This window comes from Brachyhypopomus gauderio, chromosome 5 (assembly GCF_052324685.1).
Source record: "Brachyhypopomus gauderio isolate BG-103 chromosome 5, BGAUD_0.2, whole genome shotgun sequence".
NCBI classification, from domain to species: Eukaryota; Metazoa; Chordata; class Actinopteri; order Gymnotiformes; family Hypopomidae; genus Brachyhypopomus; species Brachyhypopomus gauderio.
The window spans coordinates 14,674,402-14,700,568 of NC_135215.1; the positions used below are offsets into that span (position 1 = coordinate 14,674,402).

Genomic DNA, 26,167 nt, shown 5'->3' on the forward strand with positions numbered 1-26,167 from the left:
GAAAGAAACGTCTTTATAAAAGGTCTCCTAAATCGGATAATAGATTAATGTGGGGTTAAAAATATTATGTGGACGTCTGGAACATGTAGATACAAAACTGGATAATTATAAACAAAATACCGAATAATTATTTATTCGAGCATCAGAACGTTTTAGCAGCAGAATTTTTAAAGTATGCGTTTAAGGATGCGTAGCTGGTTCTCAGTAAATTTGTCATACATCATCATTATCAATCCGACAACATCACATTAACAACTCATTATAATGTCTTAACGAAGATAAAGTAAATATAAAAAAATGCTGCAGTGTATAAGGTCATGACAACGGTAAGCTACACTGAATGTTTACTATTGTTGAAAGTCTAATGTACTCACTAGCGATTGCAAGACGTAAACACATTCTTTAAATGTACCACTAGAGGGAGACAACGTCAACAGTATCAGCGGATGCCTTGTTCTGCACCTGACCACAAAAAACATACAAACACAAAAAACGGTAACCGTCTATATATGTGGTGTTTGTCAAAGCTATGTGCTTTTACTCACGTCCTAAATACATAAATAAATTAAGACCTTGGAGTAAATTTAGAACACGTGTGTCTATTCTATAGGTTAAAATGGGTGTTCTATTTATTTAAGTATTTATTACTCAATAATCTTCCCAGTTAAATAAAAAAACGTCACCGCAAGTATAGGGTTCGTGGAGGCCATTATAATGCAAGTTCATTACTGGGATTTTTCTCTTTTGTTCCGCTCTATTCACGTTGTTAAGTGAATCTCAGGAAGAGTGAAAGATGATACGTGTGCAAATCGTGAGTTGACTGGAACTAGTTGGGTCTGTTCAGTACTTATACTTTTTGGTTATATTATCTGTAGTTATACGCTATGTGGAAATTAAGGTACGTGTTAAAACCGAGTTTGATTTTACTTTTATAAAATCGTCCCCATTTTCATAACTACATAACATACAAAAGTTAGTTTAACTATAGTTTACTGAGGGACTGCGCATCTGCGCATTGGCGACTTCCTCTTTTGTTAGCTAGGTGCTCAGCCAGGACTTGTGTTTAAAATGTAGCCTTTAGCCAAAGTTAGTCCAGTGGAGATTAAAATTCACAGCACTGATTTTATTAAATGGTGATGTTTTGGGGTTTTTGTCACGTCTGTTATACGCGAAACACGTTAAATCATAGTGACATTGCGTTACCTGTTCAGGTGACGAGGAGCAACCTGTCAGAAATGGGAGAGGATATGATGATTTTGCTGGCGCTGAATGAGTGTTTACGGAAGTAATACGCATTATTATTACGTGTTATTGTTGGTTTTTACTACAATTAGCAGTTAGTAGTAGTAAATAGATTATTATTCGTCTAGTAGCAAGTTTGTTTTGTGTTATCTTTTAAAGATCCTGAACGTCGTGGTATTATAATATTGACTATAATGTAAAAATTGGTTTGTTGTGTATAACCCGTTCGTAATGGTATGAAGGGACAGATCTTTCTAACCTACTGAGTCGTACGAAAATCGCTGCGCTCTATATTGTGTTTCATAATTGCAGCATGAAGACTGTGACCTTATGAATCATTTTGTATCGTCATCCAACGATAAAAAAATGGCAGATGTGGCTTTGTTAGATTTGCTGGAATGTCCACTGTGCATGGATCCTCTGGACACGTCGGCCAAGGTCTTGCCATGCCAGCACACGTTCTGCAAGCCTTGTCTTCTGGGACAGGAAGCATCACTCCCTCAGATGTGCTGTCCGGAGTGTCGTGCCCCACTTTTGGGAACAGTGGAGGACCTGCCCACTAACCTGCTACTGGCCCGACTTCTCGAGGGCCTCGGTAGGGATCACCTGGGCAAACCGAAGTATAGATCATCTGTCTACGGCAGTAACAGAGCTCAGAGTCTGGACAGTGTTCTGACAAGGCTGAGCGAAGACGTGCTACCTCCGCTACATGAGCAGAGTCCGGGGCCCCCAGGGGTGAGTACGTCCTACCTATCTATGTTTAAAACTAGGAACTAAATGACTTCTCCAGCTGGTTGGAACTGTTCTTCTTCTTCCCTGGATCATCAGATGAACAGGTTTGAGGGCGGCCTTTGCAAATTACTTTACCTTGTAGCTGTCAGAGAAACAGCTGAGCTCTAAACATGGCAAAAACCAAACAGTGATCTACATCATTTGTTCTTCCTCCGAAGCATAAGCTGATGGATAACCGTCAAAGTCTCTCCAACGTTTACTGTCAGGCTAACTGGGCTTCTTTGATACTGCTATTATTTCAGTTGTGTTTAGTCAAAGGGATGTCGTTTCCTTGCAAATGTTCACCTTATAGCAGCTGCCGGTATGGGTATGCTGTCTCTCGGGAAGTTTTTGTTCACAAAGCCCAACACAGCACACTCGGCCGTAGTTCGGCTTAAGTAGGTCAGACGTTTTGGATTTCACTGGATGCAAAGGCCCTTTGCAGTGATTCAAGCTCCTGCCCAGTAATGCTTAACAGAATTCTCACTACACGTGTAAATGACATTTATTGTCACCAACATGTTTAAATGGTTATTTTATGCATTATAATAATACACGTATGCTGGGTGTGTTGCTGACTTTACGCAATAATTCTCCTTTTTTTTTCCTTGCCTTTCACTTCTCTTATCTGTGTTTGCTTTTCCAGGTGCTGGCTAAAGCCCTCGTCAACTACCAGGGTAATGGCCCCGGGGAGCTCACCATGAACTCTGGCGACATAGTCAGTCTCCAGTATCGAGTGGACGAGAACTGGTATTATGGCGACACCAAGGGGAACAACGGGCTGGTTCCTGCCAAGATGGTGCAGACGTTGAGTGAGCAGACACAGCCCGTGGCTCTCTGTCGGGCTCTCTACGACTTTGACTTGAACAGGCTGGACCCTGCGGACAGGAGGGAATGCCTGGGCTTTTTGAAGGTCAGTGTTTGGTACTTGCAGTAATCAGCAAGGGCTGTGTGTTATGCATTTATTAATGCTTGCTATGGGTTCGGAGGCCTCCTTGTTCTGCGTATGAGCTCATTTTGTAAGGTAGATTTTGATGCATGTGGTTGAATGTAATGAGGTGTGTAAAGGAGCTGGTGAAACTGACCATTACGTGCAGACATATGAAAGTATATTGCATGAGGTCTGAAAGAATAGATTATTTTTTTATAAACCACTGACTAATATCTTATAAGTGATTATGGTTTGGAAAGTAATGGGATTTAGCTTCATACCATGTTCTTCTGTTATCAGTCACATACACAATGCAAGACATTATGGGCAAAGCTTTCATAAAGGACTGTTTTAGAGAAGTGCTTTTTTGAGAGTTGGCAGTTTAATTGGGTTTAGATCAGAGTTCAGGAAAAAGAGTTTCGGGCTTGTGGACAAAAAAGGGGACACAGTGTCTCCATTTCAAAGTGATTCTAGCCAAGTAAACCATTTCAGGAACACTATGCATCTGGAGAAGTGTGATACATGGATTGCTTTTGTGACGCACAGGCAGACAGCCACATCTCATAAAACACATCTCACACTATCCCTGACTTCCTGTCTTGTGTTTTTTATGTTTTTTTTGTTTTGCTACATCCAGGGAGAGATCGTGACTGTCATTAGGCGAGTGGATGAGAACTGGGTTGAAGGAAAGTTACGAGACAAGGTTGGAATCTTTCCTCTGCTTTTCACAGAGGTGAGACAATATGTGTTTATACACAGTATGTCTGATCTTGAGTGGAAGAAAACCTAGCTACCAATCCTTCTTCAAGTTTTATGGGTTCTCTGGGGGTTCTAAAATCATATTTTGAAAATATTTTTATGGAATTAGATTTTCTGTTTTAAGATTTTACGGTCATGAATAATAATGAATCCATGTCTCTTCCATGGATAAGATAATTATGTACAGGAGGGGCACAGATGAATGTAATGGTGTGGAAAGATGTGTGTGTGTGTGTGTGTGTGTGTGTGTGTGTGTGTGTGTGTGTGTGTGTGTGTGTGTGTGTGTGTGTGTGTGTGTGTGTGTACGTACGCTGGCTGATGAGGGCTATTATTAAGTTAAAAGATCTGTTCATGAATTATAGACATGTAGTGTAAGCCCAGGTAGAAGGGACCCAGCTTGAGTCGTAGGGGACCCAGTTGCTGCAGGCCCCACGAACCACAGGCCCCAGAATTGCTGGAGAGTATGTGGTGGATGGCATGCTCTAATCTCAAGGGCTCCATCACCAACAGCTCTTTTCACACACATATATATGCTGGGGCCCGGGACAAGAAAGTTTCATGTGCCCCCCCCTTACGTCATTTGAATTTCCTCTGTAGCAGACAATCCTTGTGTTAGGTCATATAGTATATAATATAGAGACACATCAAAGCTGTTTCTGACAGCTGACTGGTTTATATTTGACGCGTCGAAAATGATGTAATCGCAGTGGCACCACCCGTGCGCGAGGGCCTCACGCGCTGTCGATTCGCGAGGTCGCGCACCTCTCAAATTTTTTTACTTCGCGCGCGCCGCGCTTCAGTGCAATGAACAAAGTCATGTTTGCAGGGACCATACACCTTTATAAGGTGGAATTAAAGCACTTGTACGTCACTTTCAAGGTCCATTTCAATATTTACCAGCACGTTAAACTTAATTAAGTTAAATATTTATACATATAATTCGCTTTTAATCTAGTGGTGGGACTTTAACGCGTTAATTTCGATTAATTACAGGAAAATTAACGCACTAAAAAAATTAACGCATTTTAACGCATTTAACGCACGAGACACTTTTGCCCCGTGGAATGTTTCTCAGTGCACCAGACACACAGATTATATTGACGTACAATAAGATCATGATGGAAATGACTGGAGGCGCTACGCTGGTGAATGGGAAATTTAAATATAAGAAACTTCCAGATGAAAGTACAAACACAAATAGTGTTATTTGCACTTTATGCAGGAAGGAGTTCGCTTATCAAAGGAGCACTTCCACCCTTCGTTACCACCTCAACGCAAAACATGTTGGGGCTAACGCGCAGGTCAGTAATGATATCTTAAGCTGCTAAATGTATTCCTAGTACGATAGGGTGACCAAACGTCCGTATTTCCCGGGACATGTCCGTATTTCACATCCTGTCCAGGGCGTCCCTGGTTTTTTTTAAAGTGAGGAAATGTCCTGGTTTTTAAATTACCTTCTTTGGACCATTAAGACTGGATTAATCGCGAGTGACCGTAGTGCGCGACTCCGCACGCGTTTATACATGACACGTCACATTATTTGCAGTGTTGTTCGCTCTCTGTGGTCGAAGATAAAGGCTTACAAGAAGCGCTGCACATTGCGTCAACTGATGCAAGTTACGAACTACTGTCCAGAAAGACAATGTTGAAGAAAATCCAGCAGCTGTATGAAGAGGAAAAGGAAGTAAAACAGGTTATTGTGAAGAGCGCCACAAATGTGGCTCTGACTGGGGATAACTGGACCTCTATTAGCAACAAGAATTATCTTGGTGTGACAGCTCATATTATAGATGATGAATCTATAGATGATGAAGATCCAGTCATTTGCTTTGATCATGCAGAAGACCACTTCTAGGCACTATGGAGATGCCTGTGGCAGAGGCCTGGGAAATTAAAGAAAAATATACCATCTAAAATGGTATTAAAAAACATCTTCTGATTTACTTCAGTTCTTCCAATATCCTGAGCAAAACTCCCAAAATTAAACAACATTTTTGGTCAGAATTTCCAGTGTTCTGAACTGTTTTCTGCACTCATCTATTGGTCTGTGTAGAAGACTGGTGGAAAAATAAACAAGATGTTGAAGTTTATGAATATGTTAATTGATTCATTCATCATTCAAACTTAAATTAATATTTCTCATGTTAAATACTGAAATGCGATTAAAATGCGATTAATTTCGATTAATTAATTACAAAGCTTCCAATTAATTCGATTAATTTTTATAATCGCGTCCCACCCCTATTTTAATCACATTATTTAATGGAATTACAAGAGGCTCGTGTTTGTTAACGTAATACAAGAGAACTGTTCAGTCAGACAGCTATTTGTTGTGAAACGAAGTAGTTACAATTTCAAGCATTTTCAAGTACTTTAGCCTAAATTCTTTCAAACCTGGAACACAATGCAAAATTAAAATTGGTCAGGTAAATGTTTTTTTCTGCGCTCCAGATTTCTACTTTAAGTTTCCACCACTGTATTTCCGGCTGTTGGGCGGGTACCAACCGGCTACAGTCGGTGCTGGATCAAACAATTTTTCAGTGGGAGGCGGGGGTGTATGCACTTAATGGAAAATATGCAGATAGGTAAAAAACATATATATTTTAGCCATTGAGCTTATTTTGAATACAGAATTTTATATTAATTAAAGATTTCAAGATTATATTTAAAATTATATACTTTAAATAAATAATAAATTGCTGGGCTTTTTGATGGGCCCCCCTGGCCCTGGGGCCCGGGACAACAGACCCGGTTGTCCCCCCCTGTCGACGGGGCTGTGTGTGTGTGTGTGTGTGTGTGTGTGTGTGTGTGTGTGTGTGTGTGTGTGTGTGTGTGTGTGTGTGTTTAGCTCATTTTGAAATAATGAGTTCCAGTCATTGTTTATGAACACGCTGTCAGTCCTCAATGGACTGGGACTGAATTACTCTATATAGTCTAAGGTGTATCAAATGTAATGGGTATTTATAGTGGGTAAACTACATAGGAATCACAGCTTTTACAGTCTCCTTTTCATTTAACTATTGTATTTATTCAGTTGGATGCTGAGTGCGGTCTTTTTTTGGCCAGCTATGTTGTTGCATCATTATTTTGTGAACAGGAGAGTAACAAAATCTAGAATTGATTCTATGTACGTATCTATTAGGTAGTCTGACACTGTCTCCTTTCTCCACAAGATGGTCTATAAATCTGACAACAATCAGAGTGGATCTACGAGTGACATAGTCAAAGTATTAAAAATGTCAAGTCCAACTATCTGGCACATTTTTAAAACAAAAAATACACTGGTGCACAGTAAAGACTGATGGATAACCAAATAACACACTTAAAGCAGTAAATAGTAAGGAATAGCAAAAAAACACACTTCACTACAAGTTTACTATCCATCAGGTAGAAATGGATTTGTGAATGACTACCGAAAAGAGAAGAGTACACCACCATGACCTTTGAGGGTTTACCACGAGATATAAATCACTCAGAAGTGTAAATAACACCTAGGTCAGGCAACAGTTTGCTAAAAGCACATTAGAACTATGAGCAAAGACTAATGTGATCTGAAAGCAGACTGATGGGATCTGAGCCATAGTGTATTTTTACCTGTGAAACATGGTGCCTTAAGCTTGTGTGGAAGATATCATATAATTGGTTCACCTGTCTTTTCTGCTGATGTAGCTGTGACTGGAAACATGAATTCTGAAAATGAGTAATCCTGAATTCTGAATAAAAACACAGTTGAAGTCAAAACTACTGATGTCTCAGGTTAGCAGAGCTAAGTGCTAAACAAAATGCTAAAAACAGTCTCAGTTTAATAGCCAAGTATAACTTGCAAATAGAAATTCGTCTGGGTCTGTGAGCATGTGAAGATGCATGACAGTGTAGGCTAATATAAGATTAAGATTATTTACCAACTTAGTTATGGTTCCTAGAGAAGGGGATTAAAATTGCTGTCCAGGTGGGCTGTGTGAGCTACATGGCTCACCGATACTGGAATAAATAAAGTTGCCATTGTATGCCTTACACTCAATGCTTCTTTTCAAATCCACTGAGCTTTAGTATAAACCAAAACACAATAACTGTGTCACTATCCAGTTACTCACAGACTGTTCTGAATCTGCTGTATGACAGATTTAAGAGGCTGCCTTTCTCACCCCCCCACACACACCCCCTGGGTGAGCTCCACTCAGTATCTCACTGTTGGCCAGCCAGCCGTGAAGACACAGGAATGCTCTCTCTGCTTTGGTGGCATAAGAGCACATCAGAGGGGGTGTGCGGGAGGGGGTGTGCGTGGAGGGGGGGGGCAGCAATCGCGGCTTCCTGCTGCTGCATCAGTCCCTCTCTCTCCTCAAGCTCCAAGCAGCCGTGGCTACAGTGGCTAGAGCCTTGTGTGTCGCCGTATGGGCAGAGATAGCCGGGTGTTCGCCCAGCTGTGACTGATGGCTTTGAGCTGCCACCTTACTTACTGAAAGAATAAAGGATCCCCATGCTGGACTCCTGGACGGAGAGGTAGCAGCTGACGAGACCAGGGCTGCCCCACTCAGAGACGCCGCCTCTCTTCCGTTGGCTGCTTCTAACCTCCTTCCCTTCTCTTCCTCGCCACCCGCTCCAGCCAAACCCGGCTGCCCGCAGACTCCTGGCGAGAGGCAAGGTGAGCGAGTGTGCGGAACCTCGCCCGCGGGACCCGAGGAACTCGCGGGACACCGCAGGGAGGATCGTTGTGGATGCAGGTGGCCGCAGGCGGTACTCTGGGACGCGGCTGGGCACGGCCAGGCCTCCTGACGTCAGCCTCTTAAACAGCCTGAACCGGGCCTCCCTCAGGCACATCCAGAGCCCCCCGCCCCTGCATGCTGGCCCTGTGGCGCCCCCCGCACCAGGCAAAGCAGTCAGACTCGCCACAACCTCCAGACAGCGTTCTAGCAGCACTGGCAGGAGCGTTTCAAAGGTGAGGGGTGAGAGTGAGTGAGGGGTGAGAGTGAGTGAGGGGTGAGAGTGAGGGGTGTGGCTGGGTACTTGCACTAGAAGGAATGTGTGTGTGTGCCATCTGTTAATTTCTTTAAGGGGTATTTCAAATGGGCAGGGACTCTGGAATAGTGTTTTGGTTTATCCTTTCATATTCCTGTTTAACTCTTACTGTAGATTTGACCAAACGTCTTGATTTGTAGAAGTTGTCAAAAATGACAACGATGCAAAGATATTTCTCTGTAATACCATGTAAGTAATGCATGAATACTGGTGTATTTGTTTTATCTGCAATAGAAAAATACTCACATGTAGAAAAAGTGATGATCAAATGTCTTTTATGTACGATCAACTGTAAAATACAGCAGACCTGGATGTTGAAAGTGTATTGGAGGTCCAGTGATTTAGAGAGTGACTCTCAGGTACAGTGTGACGGGCTCATTCTCCTCTGCAGTGATGGGTGTTAAGTTACCAACACTTGTTAACAGAACCTGGGAGGCCAGTCTTCACACTTTCAGTATTTGTTTTCAACCTGTTCTGCTGCTATTTGTTCGGCTTTGTTTTCAGAGAGGCACAAAGACAAAAAAGAAGAAATTTCATTATGCCTTATGACATTTTATGTTGCCAGGCTATGATATTTTTTCATCCAATTTTGAGAGCAAAAAATTCCCACTCCTTTGTTGCCGTCAGCCCATGACTCATGGCGTGGTTATGTAACACCCCGCCTCTTATCTGCTTGAAAGCCGAAGCTTATTCCTCTTGGCTGAGTGGTGACTCCCTCACTCCATCCCCTCCGCCCTCATGGACTGCACCATTAATAGACAAGGAAGTGATCACAGAGCACATCATTACACCAAGAGGACTCACTCCGTCTTGGACTCTGACCTGCCCACAGGCCAGTTAGTGCAGGCTTTTCTCACCCGCTTGTGTAGCATTTCTTAAAAGAGGATTCAGCCTGTCCTATCTCTCGTCTTTATGCTGCTGTGCCGCCAGATCTTTGTGCTAGCAAGCCCTGTCACGTGTGGGCATAAGAAGAACACATCTTGGAAAATGGGAGACGGTTTTCTTTTATGCTTTGTTTTGTATGTTCATTTGTTTGTTTATTTGTACTTGTGGTTTTTCCACTTCTCTCAGTTTGGTTATGTTCTCGCCTCCCTCTGAGTGTGGATGGACTCTCGCATGCTGCATGTCATCACAGCCAGTGTAGGAGGCTGAAGCAGCACAAACATCCTTCAGCGCCAATTCTAATTCCACCCTCGCAAAGAAAACGCAGCCAACCGCAATCAGTGACCCCTGGACCTCATTGGTCGCGATTCCGACCCGAATCCCTGTGGCGCTGACCTGTTCTGCATTGCTAGGCTGAAATATTACGTGAGCCACTGTGAGATATTTCTTAGCCACCCTCTCTCATGTCAAGTATTATGTGTAGCTTTTCCGCAATGGTCCTCACCGTTCTTAAAAAGTCTGTGTGCTCGAGACACTTCAGTCTAATCTCATACATTCCTTGGTCTTGACAACAACCGAGAAACGGCGCCACCTCTGGCTTCTTCAGAAGGCACTTTCACACATACAGTCATGTACTGGATCATTTTGCCTTAAAAAGGTAATGCTCAGTCACACTGGATGGACTGTTTAACATACCACAGTTCTGTTGTTTTTTTTTTATTTTGTAGAAGAACTCCATTCCTGGATTGTGTTTTTCTAGGCAGTAATAGAAACAAATTCCAATCCATCCACCCTTTAGAATGACTCTCGTCTCAGACATGGGAAGTGTTTCCTACTCTGATTAGATCTGCTCCGCAATGTGACCCCACAATGCACTGAGAGGCTGAGGCAGGAGCATCGGGGGCTCAGTTTTCTGCTTAACTAAGGCATCCTTTGCTGCATAGTGTTACGGATCTTAATTTGCATGTGCAGGGAGAGGTAACGCTGAGATGAAAATGTTACACAAGATTTTGTGAGATGCCTGAGAATTGCGAAGCTTACATTAAGGCTATCAGATGGTATGGTGGTTGCATCATTAGGCAACTTAACAGTAACACAGCAGTGATAGTACTAGCACTCTGGTGTGTGGAAACATGAAGACTAGATCTGAGTCACTGAAAAATACCCATGACTCAGATTATATTCCCAGCTCTCAACACTGGGCCTCCTGTTGGTAACCACACTTTGGCACAAACTGCAGTTTGGGCCTGTTTCCTGGTTGAGTCAGTTTCTCAGGGCTGTGGAAGCTTGTGAGAGATTAACTGTTTTCATGTATTGCCAAACTGACAAAAGAGAATTCACTTGAATGATTAGCAGACATTATTGAAATTTGTGCCATACATTTTCGGTAGAACACATGTGACTAGGAAATGTACCTCGTAGCCTGTAGTGTGTTTTATATTAATGAGTACTGATCGCTTTGACCTTATATACTTTTAATTGATAAATGTCTGTGCTGACACCTCATACCTGGAGCAGTGGGACCATTGCACTGTAACTGGTATTGACAAGTTGGAGCAGCACTGCATGGCTCAGAAATGTTTTCCAAGATCTAGAAGCAACATGATTAATCAAAAGACTTAAATGTGATACAGAAACAGAGGACTGCCACGTGTGTACTTAATGTTCTTAAGAATGGTGTGACAGCTCATGTGGCATTCCTAAGCTATTTTTAAAAATACAACATACTCTGTATTATCAGCACCAACTGTCACTAAACTTCTTTGAATGGTATTTATTTGTTTCCCAGGTTGAAAGGAGCATGAACAGTGAATTTAGTCCATCCATCACTATGGCTTTGATCAGTCCTCCGGCCCTGCCACCACCCACAGAGAGCAAACAGTTCCCCACCCAGCAACTCTCTGTTAATGTGTAAGTGCCTCTGAGTCTCCATCTCCTCCGTACTGTCCTTCCTTCTGGATAGAGCTTCTTGTTCCAGATTAATATCTTAATCTCCAGAACACGGGTGGCAAACGTTGCATCTGAAGAGCTTCAGGAGAGTGATGTTCACACTTAATCTAACATGCATACAATGTGTTTAGTATTAATGGCCACCATTGTGTTATTCAAGATGCGTTGCAGACTCTTTTTTTTTTTTTTTGCATTGATACTCTTTTTTTTCTGATTGGGTATTTAAAAACCGTGGTTCTCAGTGGATCAGGGGCATAGTGTCTCATCGGAAATTCGTTATCTCTAAATCTGCACTGAAAGTGTTTGTCAGTGTGGCTTTTGTTGTGGGAGAGAACATGGGTGTCGTGACGCAGATATTTCCCTTTCTAGGTGCGCTGTGCTCTATTCGTACATCCCCCATCGCCCCGAAGAGCTGGAACTGAGGAAGGGGGAGATGGTGGGGGTTTATGGGAAGTTTAAGGAGGGTTGGTTACGTGGCCTCTCACTTAGAAATGGCAAAGTTGGCATCTTGCCTGCCAACTACGTCATGCCTGTGCTCAGGTAGGATAGTATTTCCTCTTGAATGTGTGCATGTGGTGTGGACACAGTTGGATTTACATCACATCACAAACATCATGCCTCTGTTTAAACAAAGCCCAGCGCTAACTAAAATGCCGATCAGATGCAGTGTTCTCATTTTGAAATTGCATTGTAAGCCTTTTGTAATTTCTTGTTTAAGCGACTTTAATATCCACAGTCGTGTTCTGAAATGTATGCCTCTGGTGCTATGCTGACCTTTTCCTCTCAGAACGTCCGCAAGGTTTCTCGAGCAGCCAAAGCCCATAGTTCCCATTGCAAGCACTCTGTCAACAAAGAGATACGCACCCCAGAAGCCCCAGGCCGGGGTATTGGCCCTGGATAAAGTAAGGACTGATGGAACTCCTGCTGCCCCACTGCCGTCTCAGCCAGTGGTGTCCAGTGGCGGTTCACTGAGGATCCTTGCTCCAGGCAGCAGGCAGGGCTGGGACACTGTCCGACATACGGTGCTGCCCGCACGGAGAGGTGAGAGCTGGCTAGCGGCCTATGTGCCAACTTAAACTCTACAAATGACCCCACAAATGCAGTACTGATCAATGTCTATAGAAAGATGTGGACAATGTTTTTTACAGATATACAAAGCTTTTCTGTTTTCAACCTTAGTGTCATTGCGGTGTTCTGCAACCTTTAGCGATTAAAGCAGAAAATAACCATAGTGTATCCTGGTGTTGACGACTATTTCTTGGGTAAATGTTTTAGTGTCACCCCAGCGCAGCAGCTACCACACACAGAATCCAGCCCCAAGCCTTCAGTCCCCAGCTCAAGATTTGGGACAGATGTGTGGGACTGGCCACTCCCCTGTTCTCCCCAGGAAGAGAAACGGTTTGTTCTCAAACCCCATCAGGCCACAGCATTGGACTTATGAAGGAACGACTCCCTCTGGTGGCAGCTACCAGGCAATGGATGCCAAATATTCTGTTCCAAAAGAAACTTCCACAGCTCCTCATTCCATTCTAGTAAAACCAGATTCTTATAAGCACAATCCAGAAAAGGTAATCTATTATTTTTGGAATATTTATTTGACAATATTTATATCAAATTATGAGGCACTTAACCTTTTTGCACTGTTGAGTGGTTCAGTCAGTCAATTAATTCAAAAAGAAATACTTTCACATGATTTCCAGGTCACTCTAATGTGATTCATACGATCTGATTATGGCCATTTTGTTATTTTTAGCCTGCAAAGTCAGTGCGGTTCTCGACTGAAGAACTACCCCAAACCACTGCGAGGGTGAGCTCATCTACTGGCATACAAATCAAGGGCAATTCTCAGAGTAGTCCCACAGCTCTAGAGTACTGGAACCCATCAGCCATTTTGGGTCGGGATGGAAGCACCTCGGTCCTTAAAGACACAAAGGCGCTTCTGCAGAGGAAAGGCCAGAACCAAGCTGCCATAGAAAGTCCCCCTTTGAACATAAAAACATCAACTGTTAGCAGTCTTCCCAGTCCCAGCAGGTAAGAGTGTTCATCTCACTTCATCCTAAGTTTTTTAACTTTGCTGTTCTTATTGCTTGCTTTACAAGTATGCAAAAATTAAATTCTAACAGTAAGTGACATTCAAATGCATTCAGATGCAGTAAAATGCATGAAGGGTGATGCAAACCTTTTTTTCATTAAAATAAAATTAAATGGTTATCTCATCTACAACTTTTAAAATCGTGTCCAGGCTTGCGTTTTGCAGGTGCGATGTAATGATGATGTGCATTCACATCTGCTCTTTCAGATACAGGGTGGGGATGGGATACAAAGCCCAAAATGATTCAGAACTGAACCTTCTGGAGGGAGAGATGGTCCTGATTCAAAAGCCTCGAGCAGATGGGAGGATTCTCCTTACCCGGGAGATCACTGGCAAAACGGGCCTTTTCCATAGCAGTATTCTGGAAGTACTGGACAAAGGTGTCTGAGTGGCACTGTTATTGTATTTGTGTGTATGTTTCATGTTCCACTACTGAGCACAATGTTTTCAGTGTTGCTGATGGAATTATGTGGAGTGAGTCTGTTGCCTACGGAGCTAATTAAAGAAAGCAATATATATATTTCAGTGCACAGCATGCCTCATTGTACTCAACAGACACAACTCCCCTGTGTTATCAATCTGACAGTGCCTTTTCTTTGGGTTCTGATATGCACTTTGGTGAAAAGATTATCAAGACAAAATCTACTTGTACTTCTGACACTTGAAAATACCTGTGAATATGAACTATGGGTTGTCTCTGAGAATGCATGAATGTATTGTTTGAGTGGAGAAACTGCGTTGGGTATTTTTGTCATTAGTCCACATTACAGGCCTCCTGTAAAATACATTTGAAGTTCACGTCAATCAAAGCTAATCCTTGGTATTTTGTGACTTTATTTTTTAAATTATAAAATAATCTAAAATAAATTAACTACAAACCTTGCTGTGTTTGTCTTTATTCCATCTCAGTTATCCAAGATTTGAACAAATATAATGTATACAGCTAGTAACCGCAATATATATCATGCTCCAGTGAGTACAGGGTCGCTTCAACACACACCTAAACAACTTATTCCCTCGGTGCCCCGTACTGCGCAGGCGCAGTTTATCCCGATGAGAAAACACAACGGGACAGGTTTGGGATGGGCATCGGAGCATGGAGAAATAACTATTATAACGGATGATTCCACACGTATTGTTTTCTCACCAGGAAGCAAATTAATTTCCGTTGTTCATTAAGGGCAAAATACTCAAGATTGAAATATGCCGGTAAGAGATAAAGCGACTCTTGGGCAACGTTGTGTTTCTCTTTTCGTCCTCAGCAGCATTCGCCAGATATCTAGCCCCTATGCTAGCTAGCAAGCATGCTAACACCCAACCAGTGCAGAATCGGTAAATTGCAACAACGTTTAGAATGACTACAGGATGTTCAGGGACGTTTTCTACACATTTGCCGGTTGTGTGTTACGAAGTTGACACTTCGGATAAGGCAGGGGCAGGATACATTTGCATTTAGCCATATGGCTAGCAGGGTAAGCTACATGGCTAAATGCAAATGTTTCCAGGAATGTTCGCAAATATATCAGTATTTGTCTAGACATCTAACCAGAGGTGACTAACTGTAGCTGGCTAGCTGTTGCTCTAACCTAACCTGAAATAGCTAACTGAAGATCGCCGTCCTAGCTAGTTAGCTAATTAGCCGTCAAACATTGTAAAGCAGTAACAGCTGCAAATATATAGCTGGCTCGTTCAAATCTCTCAAGTTAATACGAAAGCGGACACTTACTACCATATAATATTAACAATACCCAACGATAGTTGAATTGTGGTCTTTATATTCACAATTTACAGACCACCCACATAATTTATCGAGATAATTGCCAGCTAGCTAGCTAACTGTAGTTAGATTGCTTGGCAACCGTGTTGACGCTTGCATGTCCGTGGGCCGCGAGCGCAACTAGCGAACCTGGTTATTACCCCCTGGTTATTGGCCCCTAGTTATTACCCCTGGTTATTTCCTGCTTATTAGTCTTATGGTCAATATTATCGCCAAGTAAGCCGTCATGCATTCATTTCATGTACTTCAAAAAACAAGTTTAGCGTCCGTCACTGGATTTCTTTAGCTCGTACAGTTCCATGCATTTGGTAGGACGCAGTTTGCTGCATTCTTATAATATAATAATGTATTTATAAATGCTAAAAATACTTCATTAGAAATATATCATTAATTATTACGCTATGTATAAAAACCGGCCCTTTGACCAGTTCTTTTGTGCTTGTAGAGCAACAAGCTTGACAAACCGGAAAAGGCAGAGGTCAGTGATAATGTCAAGGTGGTGGTGCGATGTCGACCTCTCAACCAAAAAGAAAAGGCGATGGGATACAAATTGTCTGTCTCTGTGGATGAAATACGAGGAACCATCACTGTGAACAAACTTGAGACACCTCACGAGCCACCAAAGACATTCACTTTTGACACAGTGTTTGGTCCTGACAGCAAACAGCTGGATGTCTATAATTTAACAGCCCGGCCTATTATTGACTCAGTGTTGGAGGGCTACAATGGTAAGTAATATTATAGGACACTTGTTCACACTTGGTGGCAGTCTTTCACCGATTTAACCCATCACATGATCACCAAGCTTGATGTATGAACCAAATAAGGTGTGTTGGAAGAGAAAGTACACACCCACATACACACTCTACAGTGCAGGGCAGCCCGTGAACCTGAGTAGTTGAGCTTGATATCATAAAATGTCGCTTATGTTGTCCAGAACATGTTTTATTTAATATATACCATTTGATATGAGAGATCGCCAATGTGTGTATGTAAAGTAACACCTGAAATTCTACACGTTGTATTGATTTTCCTTCCAGGGACCATTTTCGCCTATGGTCAGACAGGCACTGGGAAGACCTTCACCATGGAGGGTGTTAGGGCCGTGCCAGAGCTTAGAGGGATCATTCCAAATTCATTTGCTCACATCTTTGGTCATATTGCTAAAGCTGAGGGTGACACCAGGTAATCACAGGAATATCACCTCACTTTTAAGCCTCCCCTGATCTGCTGCCAAAATCCACTCTTCACCTTTTGTTAGAACAGCCAGTTTGTGTGTGATGCTGTACTGCAAAACGTTACACATCGGCATGACTCACAGCGTCTTGCAATACTGATCAAAGATTCTCCTCCTTACAGGTTCTTAGTTAGAGTTTCGTACTTGGAGATCTACAACGAGGAAGTGAGGGACTTGTTAGGGAAAGACCAGATGCAGAGACTGGAGGTGAGAAACGGACAAATGTCACCATGTTCTTGCCGTTCAAATCTTTGAGAGCATGTTGGTCACATAAGTGATCCTTGTCTGAGAGGAGGCATTAACAGATATGCAGCAACACTGTTGTTAATCAGATTTACGTTATATTTAACTTGTCATCAGATTAAAAAAACTGCTAACAGGAAATGGTTCAATGATTATCAGCTCAGAGCTCTGGTAGTCGTTTGCAAAAATTCTTTGATGATATATCGATAGGCAGAACATTCTTTGTGCTTTGATGACTCACTTTGCTCTAATTTCCTCCTTTTTTGCTTACTCTATGCCTTCTATTAATCTAATGGCTGCCTATGGTTTCAAACACAGGTGAAAGAGAGGCCTGATGTAGGAGTGTACATCAAAGATCTTTCTGGTTATGTTGTGAACAATGCAGATGACATGGATAGAATTATGACTCTTGGACACAAAAACCGTAAGCTTGTATTAATGCTGTATGACCTGAAAAGTATATATTTCTCTTTGTGTTGGAGCTGTCTTATTGTTTGTTGTATGGATGTCTTTTTATTTGGAGATATCGCAAAAGAAATGACAATGTTCAGTTCGATGTGCATGTGAGAATGACGTTCTGTGTATTCTACTTAACAGTTGAATGTGTCCAAACAGACTTGGTTTGTGGGTTCACAGGTTCTGTGGGTGCCACCAACATGAATGAACACAGCTCCCGCTCACACGCCATCTTCACCATCACCATCGAGTGCAGTGAAAAGGGCGTAGATGGTAACCAGCATGTGAGAATGGGCAAACTGCACCTGGTGGACCTTGCAGTAAGGATGCCGTGCATCAGAGCACATGACGCTGGTGGTGGTTTTCTCTGCTTCTCATAGGTGAACTGTCAAACTGTAACGTGCTGTGTGTGTCTGTTTTTTTCTGCTGCTCAGGGGTCGGAGAGGCAGGGGAAGACAGGAGCAACTGGACAGCGTCTTAAAGAGGCTACTAAGATCAACCTGTCCCTGTCCACTCTGGGGAATGTCATCTCAGCTTTGGTAGATGGGAAGAGCACCCACGTACCCTACCGGAACTCTAAACTCACCCGCCTTCTGCAGGACTCATTAGGAGGAAATTCCAAAACCATGATGGTACAGACATACAGGAAATCAAGTTTTTATTAGTCTGGCTTGTCGAAATTTTCACAATGGAAAAAAAGTTACAGGCCCTGACCTTTTTTTCATTTCCATTTTGTAAGCATGGTTAGTGGGTTTTGTTTTGATCAGTTGTTGGGCTGTTACACTCCTCAAGGCTGCATGGTCTAGAAATTTGCCATTCCACTCACATCACAGTTGAGATTCAATTGATTCTTCTTTTTCAGTGTGCAAACATTGGACCAGCAGACTACAACTATGATGAGACCATTAGCACCTTGCGCTATGCTAACAGGGCAAAAAACATCAAGAATAAGGCCAGAATTAACGAGGACCCCAAAGATGCACTATTGCGCCAATTTCAGAAGGAGATTGAGGAGCTCAAGAAGAAGCTGGAAGAAGGTACTTTAGAACTCGCAGCAGAATTGGGCCATCTCAGTAGAAACACAAATGTCCGGTGTTCACCTCATCAGTACTTTTTGTCTGAAATCTAAAATTATCTGGAATATCCACATGTGCATGTGCACACATACACAGTTGAAACTGTGCAGATTTCTTGATGAGAATGAGGTTCATTAATACCAACTAGAAAATAGGAATGACATCAAAAACAAGCATAATTTATGCTAAATACTTGCAATGTGTTTGTAACACAATATCACACCTATAGCGACCTATGACCAATTGGAAGTACCAAGCTCATTGGTTGCATAACAGCAAAATCCAAAGCACAGTGAAAGCCCAGTTACCTGTGTCAAATGATCATTTGGATCAGTTCCGATTGATTGGACCAGTTCAAATTTAATGTGTGAGGCAAGGTGAAGCTGCACCCCACACTTCCTCCCTGCCCATGCTTTGGTGTTTGGCTGTCTTCAGGGGAAGAGATCTCGGGGTCAGAGGGCAGTGGGTCTGAAGACATGGACGAAGGGGAGGACGAGGCCGGTGACGGTGGAGAGAGACGCAGGAAGCGACGAGGTCAGAGTTCCCTGTGGTCATTTTCTCATTAAAGGCGTGCACACTATGAGCTAGCATCAGCAAGACTGAGCTACACCAGACAGTAGAGGATGTTGGTGGTGAAGTCTCCACATGTGAGGTTTTCTGCCTAGACTCTGACGTAAAACTGAAACTGATGTATTAGTACTACAGATGAATGACTCAATGTAATTTACTGACACTAACCTAATGCAGTTAATATCCCATGAATGATGTAATTACACATTTAATTACTGTTCCAGTGCAATGCCTAGCTTTAATTCCACTATTGCGTTTAGAATCCTTTTATGCCAAGCAATACGTACAGACATTTTGCTGAATTAGATTTTTCTTATAATACCATGGTACATTTTACAAGATACAAGTTTGAGCTGAGTATATTGTCTTTCAAACAATAAGATAATATTTTTAGTAGTTTGTAGTAGACCATAAGTGCGAAATTACCTTTTTTAATGTAATTTATATCAAATAAACTACAAGGCTTCTAGTCAGAGATCAGTTGATAATGGTCAGAGACCAGTTGATAATGGTCAGAGACCAGTTGATAATGGTAGTATTTTTGTTGGTTACACTAATAAAGTTAGTAGCGCACTCTATACGTCCTGTGACTGTTATTTGCATCAGTGTACATAACTGACTACGATTGAGCAATGATAGTGTCTCTGCATCGAGCTACGAGGAATTTATGCCTTTGCTGTGTGTGATGGTCTACCACAGAAACTGCTGATCTTCTGACGTGTGCTGTCTCTCTCTCTGTTTTAGCCATTAATGTACATTCTTAGGTTCTGTCTCAGACATGTGCTATCTCTCTCTTTCTCTCTCTTTATTCCGTGTACCTTTGCCAGTGTTGCTGTAGCCTCTTTTTCTCTCTGTGTTGCAGACAGTAGCAGCAGTGCTAGTTCAGGGTCTGCCTGCTCTGTAGCACAGCAGTCAGAGGGGAAAACTCCTACTAGTGAGTGGGATCAGTGCTCCGAGACCCAATAGCCTTTCGCTCGCTCCTGATCTTAAAGCCCCGGCCTCATGCTTACCTGCCCCTTGTCACCTGTTTTCCATGCCCCCAAACAGACACCCCCTTCCACTCCCGCTGAAGAACAGCTGTTGCAGTGCATGTACCTGAGTGAAACTCTGACTGCAACGGTGACATGCTTTCAAAATCTGGGAATGTGTGTTCTCAGAAAGCGCTGAACCCAGGAGGTTTCCCTAACCCTAAGTTTTTTAACTTATGGAAAACTTTAAATGCTTGGCCTTTTCATACACAAGGCAAGTAAAATGAAATATTGCTACTAAATGATAATGCTACTCCTACACTGCAAGTAATCTTTATAAGGCAAAAAAAATCCATCAGGTAATGATCATATTTGGACTTTACCAACAAAGACAAGTTACTGACAAATAACATTTTTAGATACAAGTGAAAAGGCAAAATCTGTTTAAACAGATTTAGGCCATTCGCAGGCAGGATGTCCAAATATGGTTTAGATGTAATAACATCCATCTGATTAGGCTGTGCTAATCACATTTTCCATGCTGCATCTCATGCACACTCTTTTACTTGTTCTTTCTGCCTGCTTTTGCCTTCCCTGCTAAGCCAGTTGAACTGTATATTTTGTGGGGGTCAGATTTCTGTGCTTTGTTCACCACTTTCCCCATCACTGACCTTTTTGTAATGATATCATGTCTTCCTCTGTTTCTTTCCTCTGATGCAATGTGATGGCGATCTGAATCGCTTTTCTCTTCTAAATTCAAGATCAACGAGGTTGGTGTCAGGGAATCTCCAGCAGCCCAGCCTCTATTATTTTCTCTTGAACTCCCGTCAGCGTGACAGGAGAGGTTGCAGAGTGCCGTGAAGCACTACTACATCCTGGTTTTCTGTTTAGTTGCGGTCCATTCTTAGAATTACAAATTACATCTATAGGCTTATTGCGGAAACGTGACCGTTGCCGATATATTACACACATTTAATGGATTTGCATGCTGATAAGAATAAAAGTCAATATTCTTAAGGTTACAAAGAGTTCAAGTTCCATGTCAGTTGTATGCAAGTTAGGTCTTTAGATAAAGGAAGACTTTCACAGCCACATAAGGGTATAACATCCCATTCTAATACGATTGTGCTCCACTTGCGACAGGAAGGAAGAAGGTGTCGCCTGACAAGATGGTGGAGATGCAAGCAAAGATTGAGGAGGAGCGCAAAGCCCTGGAGGCCAAGCTGGACATGGAAGAGGAGGAGCGGAATAAAGCTCGTGCAGAGCTGGAGAAGAGGGAGAAGGACCTGCTCAAAGCCCAGTGAGTCAACATCACAAACTTGACACACCTGCACACAGACATAACCAGCCTTCCATTAGAGCTGGGCAATGTGACCAAAGATTTTATCACGATACATTTTCCTTTATTAATTGATATCAGTAAAACTCACAGCTTTTAAAGAATATCCCAAAAAACAAAGTCAAATTTCTCGACTCCATAATTAAATTTACATTTTACATTTTGATTACCATTCCCAAATAATATAAATTACATAAAAATGATCTGTGTCCTGGGTCTTGAAAACAGTATTAAGACAATTTTTTTGTATGGGGTAAAAGTCACCACTGTTGACTGGCTGGCTAGTGCCACTGCTTAGTGGCAGGCTAAAAACACCTGAATGTACCTTTACACTTTCTGTGTACCATTTAGATGGGAAATACAAACCAAAGTTTTTTTTATTTTATTGCCCAAAGCTCATCATTGGTAGCGAAGAACGATTTATCGAAATTGTTTCTATTGTTTTCTATCATCCAGCACTACTTTTCAAATAGGTGGAGCCATGCATCTTACACTTTAAACAACTCCTTTCATCGTGATGTTGGTTTATTTGCACTTTAACACTAAGAGATAATAGTTTTTGCTCAAGTCTGGATTTGAGACGTTTTATCTTTAGGTGAATGTGTCTTATTTGTGGTTCGTGAATCTATTATTGATGTCCAACAAGTTGGGATGCCTGAAAAACTATTTTATAAACTATAACTGTGGTAGATTTTTGCCACCAAAATTTCTAGATATTCTATTTGAAATAACTGGCATCCAGAAAACATCTTTATTAATTTTGCTCTTTATTGCCTTCTACTTTGACTTCCAGGCAGGAGCACCACTTATTGCTTGAAAAGCTGTCTGCTCTGGAGAAGAAGGTTATTGTTGGTGGTGTTGACTTGCTGGCCAAGGCAGAAGAGCAGGAGAAGCTTCTGGAAGAATCCAACAACGAACTGGAGGAGCGGCGGAAGAGAGCAGAGCAGCTCCGCAAAGAACTGGAGGAGAAGGAGGTAGATGTTAACGATCATCTCCATTTTAGCACCAACCGTTATAGACAACTTGTGTAGTGAAATGAGGGCAGGTAGGTGTAGGTTTACATCAGGTATAGGTTAGCACTGTTCTGCAGTTTCCCAGCCTGCTCAGGTGCATTTCCACTATGCCTCCAACAGCAAGAACGCTTGGACATTGAGGAGAAGTACACCAGCTTGCAGGAGGAAGCCCAAGGAAAGACCAAAAAATTGAAGAAAGTTTGGACCATGTTGATGGCTGCAAAATCAGAGGTATGTTGACATGGTTTGAAACATGCGCCAGACTTTTTGGTCTTGCATAAACTGCAGTATAGACATGCAGCACGGCATTGAGTATTTTACATCTTAATACTGTTTATGACTTGCCCTGATTGTTAAATATTTTATCATAGAAAAGAACATGTTTTATCATAGAAAAGATCATGTTCAAAGAGTCAGCCAAGGGACCAGGTACCGACTTGAAGTGGCACAAATTATATTTTTTTCAGGGCTGTGCGGACACACAAATCATATATTTTCATATCAGATTTGAGTCAGAATATCTTTTGTGGTCCAAGACTGTATTCATGGTTGTGTGACTTGAATGAGAACAGGCAGATGAGATTTCATGTAATTTTTTTGCCCATGAGCTTAGTGCTGTTGTCATCAAAACAACAAGAATAGAGGAAAGCAACTGCTGCCATGGCAACAGTGGCTACAAAAATGTAAAGCTTTTTTTCCCTCACATTCTTGACTTAATCATGTGCTGACAAACTCCCTTTTGGCAGAGCAAAATGCAATGCATACATAATCTACCACTGTGTCCATGTTGCCTGATTTAATACCAGGACACGACACTTCTTGGTGTTGGTGACTTGTGCAAAAAATGTATTGGTGTGAGCACTTGTGCTGTTTTGAAAGACATCTTATTACTTAAATCATGCCAAGTTACACTCTACCAAGAACTTAAAACTTTTTCTTTGAATTCTGTCCAGTGCATCACATCTGCTGTTTACCATGTTATACTGTACGGTATTTGATACCCAAAACAAATCAGACAAACAAGTTGAACAGAGCTGATTTCTGCGTAATCATCTTGGAGCTGTGGCACCTGCAGGAGGAGAGGTGCAGACGGGACTCCAAGAGCATCATGAGACTCGTGTGTTTCAGATGGCAGACCTGCAACAGGAACATCACAGGGAGATCGAGGGCCTGCTTGAGAACATACGCCAGCTCAGCAGAGAACTGCGCCTGCAAATGCTCATCATCGACAACTTCATCCCTCAGGAATACCAGGTGTGCGTGTGCGTGTGCGTGTGTGTGTGTGTGTGTGTGGTAATATAGATAAGGGTTTTACGGATTGTTGGACTGGAAAAGACAACTAGTACGACTAGAAAAGTAATGTTCACTAACAGTTCTTATATGCAGTGTGTATATCTGGGTAAATTGCTGGTATTTGTATCCTTAAGTGATTTAGTGTGTGCAGACGTTTGAGTTGCATAACTAAACCATTATTTGGATTTGGGAGCTTTTTCTTTTTGCATGTTAATCCATTATTATTATAAGTATTTAAGTGTTTAAGTATCTAAGAGAGTAAGACTGAGAGTAACAAGATAGTAAGACTGAGAAAGAGATTGTGATATAACAAGACCCTTCGTACCTAAAATGAATGATTTTTTAAATGTATAAGCACATTATGCTAATTACCAAGTCAGCTTAATACTGATTTAAACGTCAATGACATTTCTAGAGAATGTAGTCCATTCTATGTGTTCAGTGCCATCTAAAATGATTTTTCATGCATATGCATGAATGCCTAATCAATCTAACCTTTGTCCTCTAGGAAATGATCGAGAATTATGTTCACTGGAATGAAGACATTGGGGAATGGCAGCTGGTGAGTGATGTGCAGTGTATAATGTCATACAACATCTGGCTTAGGCCAGAACTGGTCACATAGTCATATTGGATTAAATCCTCATTTTTAGAAAGATTTGATTTCTTTTCTTAGAAATGTGTTGCCTATACTGGCAACAACATGAGAAAACAGACCCCAGTTCCAGACAAGAAGGAAAAAGATGTAAGTGTCAGTTGTGTTAATGTTCTTATTCTTTAACGTGCATCATATCAGCATGGTTTAACTGTGAGCTGTGTGCATGCCGTGATTGGTCCAGCCGTTTGAGGTGGACCTGTCCCACGTCTACCTGGCCTACACTGAGGAGAGCATGCGCCAGTCCCTGATGAAGTTGGAGAGGCCCAGGACCTCCAAGAGTGGCAAGTCCAGGCCCAAGACTGGCCGCAGGTCAGATCATCCTTGTTACCTTCTGCGTTGACCTCATAAGGAAAGGGTAATTGGAAACCAGGACTAAGGGCGTACTAACACTAGGGTCTGTAATCCGGGCACGGTTCCCTGCCGAAGCACGGTTCGTTTGACTAGTGTGATCGCTCCGAACCGTGCCCGGGCCCGCTTGAAGAGGTCGGCCAGGGCACGATTCGCTTGGACTCGGGCACGGTTCGCTTCTAGTGTGAGCGCTATCTGTGCCCGGGCCTGCTTGGTGCCTCGTGTGATTGGTTCATTTTGCCGGAACTCAAACATTACGTCAGTGATGCGACACTCACGTTAAACAGTGATCGATAAATCTGTGCTTGCTCGATAAATGATCGATAAATCTGTGCTTGCACTGTGTTTCTGCACTCCCAAAACGACTAAAAAAATACGATAAAAAGAGAATTGGGAACTCCATAGTGTTGTGCGAGTGCGCTTTTTTCCAAATAAAGTGGGGTTGTGATGACGTAAGCGTGCTCGGGCGCAGTTTGATGAAGGCAGTGTGAGTGCAGGCCAGAGGGGGAGTGGGGAGGGGGGATAACCGGGCCCCAGCACGGAACCAGCAAACCGTGCCTAGTGTGAGTACGCCCTTAATGTTATTTCCACTGTAGTTCTCTGGTGGACAGTTTACAGTTTGATTTGGCAGGTATTTGTGTGAAATGTCCTTTTGTGTGTGCTCATATACTGTATATAAACTTTGATTTGACTAGATGAGTGAATACATCTTATTGTAATGATTTGTCCTTTAACTCCAGCCCAGTAACAAACAGCAGCTCTGTTTTCAAAATGTTTACATCACAGTCACATCACTTGTGTCCTAAAACTGCTGGTGACCAGTGTTCGCTTGATTTTTGTAGGAAGCGTTCGTCCCGGCCGGAAACAGCGATCGAATCCCTACTGCAGTGATGTGCTGCTTCAGACATTTGCCACAGAAGTATGTGACTAGGCTTTGTGAGTTTGAGGGATGAATTGATATTAGCTGTATAAAAATGGAAGAATGTCGACTAAACATACTGCAGTTTTGGTGAAGAAGAAAAAAAAATCCCATGTACATAGGCAGAAATAATACAACAGTCATATTGTTCTTGTAATTAATTTCAAGAATATGAATTTAGCAAACAACCAACATCATCTTTAACCATAGAGCAAACTAAACACAGTAGAAACTGTTACTTGAGCTTCTGTTTTTATATAGATGTCATTGCAGGGTAGGAAATCTGAAAGCTTTAGGAACAGGATATTACTAATATGATGCCCCGACTGATTATCTTACCAAGACGAGCAAGCTACTTTACACATATGAATCACATGCTTGATACCAGCACCACTGTTAGCTCATCACTTATTTATTGTTTTTCTGTAATTGTGCTACTAACCTGGTTTCGTGAGGGTTGAACCTGCATGCTGTTCTACCCATGATCAGTGCCATTTTACACTGCATGTTAACATGTGTACTGTAGCTTAAAGTGACCTTTACATGAAAGTGTTTATACCTATTGTGATGTGCTGTATACACATTAATTTATTAAATTATTTGTTCTCATGTTCACAAGTAGTGATT

At 42.1% G+C, this 26,167-nt stretch overlaps 2 protein-coding genes and 1 long non-coding RNA gene across 7 annotated transcripts; 2 read left to right on the top strand and 1 right to left on the bottom strand.

Annotated features, from left to right (window-relative positions):
- Positions 1-778: 778 nt before the first annotated feature.
- Positions 779-14,524, top strand: sh3rf2 (SH3 domain containing ring finger 2). 4 transcript variants are annotated; one of them, XM_077005919.1, is made up of 11 exons: positions 779-811; positions 1,555-1,977; positions 2,660-2,926; positions 3,582-3,677; positions 8,307-8,639; positions 11,391-11,512; positions 11,921-12,091; positions 12,339-12,592; positions 12,827-13,119; positions 13,305-13,582; positions 13,851-14,524. In XM_077005919.1, the coding sequence occupies exons 1-11, from the start codon at positions 794-796 to the stop codon at positions 14,029-14,031; spliced, it is 2,436 nt and encodes an 811-aa protein (XP_076862034.1). In that variant the 5' UTR covers positions 779-793; the 3' UTR covers positions 14,032-14,524. The 4 variants fall into 4 exon arrangements, with proteins under 4 accessions (XP_076862034.1, XP_076862037.1, XP_076862035.1 ...); XM_077005922.1 differs by having other exon boundaries at positions 803-898; positions 1,631-1,977; XM_077005920.1 differs by having other exon boundaries at positions 805-898.
- On the bottom strand, positions 13,784-14,706 carry LOC143514579 (uncharacterized). The gene is made up of 2 exons (XR_013130904.1): positions 14,523-14,706; positions 13,784-14,418 (listed from the first exon to the last, which is right to left on the bottom strand). It is a non-coding gene; the product is annotated as an uncharacterized LOC143514579 (long non-coding RNA).
- kif3a (kinesin family member 3A) lies at positions 14,682-26,158 on the top strand. Of its 2 annotated transcripts, XM_077005924.1 has the most exons (18): positions 14,682-14,852; positions 15,866-16,148; positions 16,461-16,605; positions 16,780-16,864; positions 17,219-17,324; positions 17,537-17,676; positions 17,791-17,988; positions 18,219-18,393; positions 18,868-18,966; positions 19,865-19,936; positions 21,114-21,270; positions 22,103-22,283; positions 22,443-22,553; positions 23,451-23,576; positions 24,124-24,177; positions 24,292-24,360; positions 24,455-24,582; positions 25,464-26,158. In XM_077005924.1, exons 1-18 carry the CDS (start codon positions 14,847-14,849, stop codon positions 25,510-25,512), a joined length of 2,184 nt encoding a protein of 727 aa, XP_076862039.1. In that variant the 5' UTR covers positions 14,682-14,846; the 3' UTR covers positions 25,513-26,158. The 2 variants fall into 2 exon arrangements, with proteins under 2 accessions (XP_076862039.1, XP_076862040.1); XM_077005925.1 differs by lacking the exon at positions 19,865-19,936 and having other exon boundaries at positions 14,683-14,852.
- Positions 26,159-26,167: the final 9 nt, after the last annotated feature.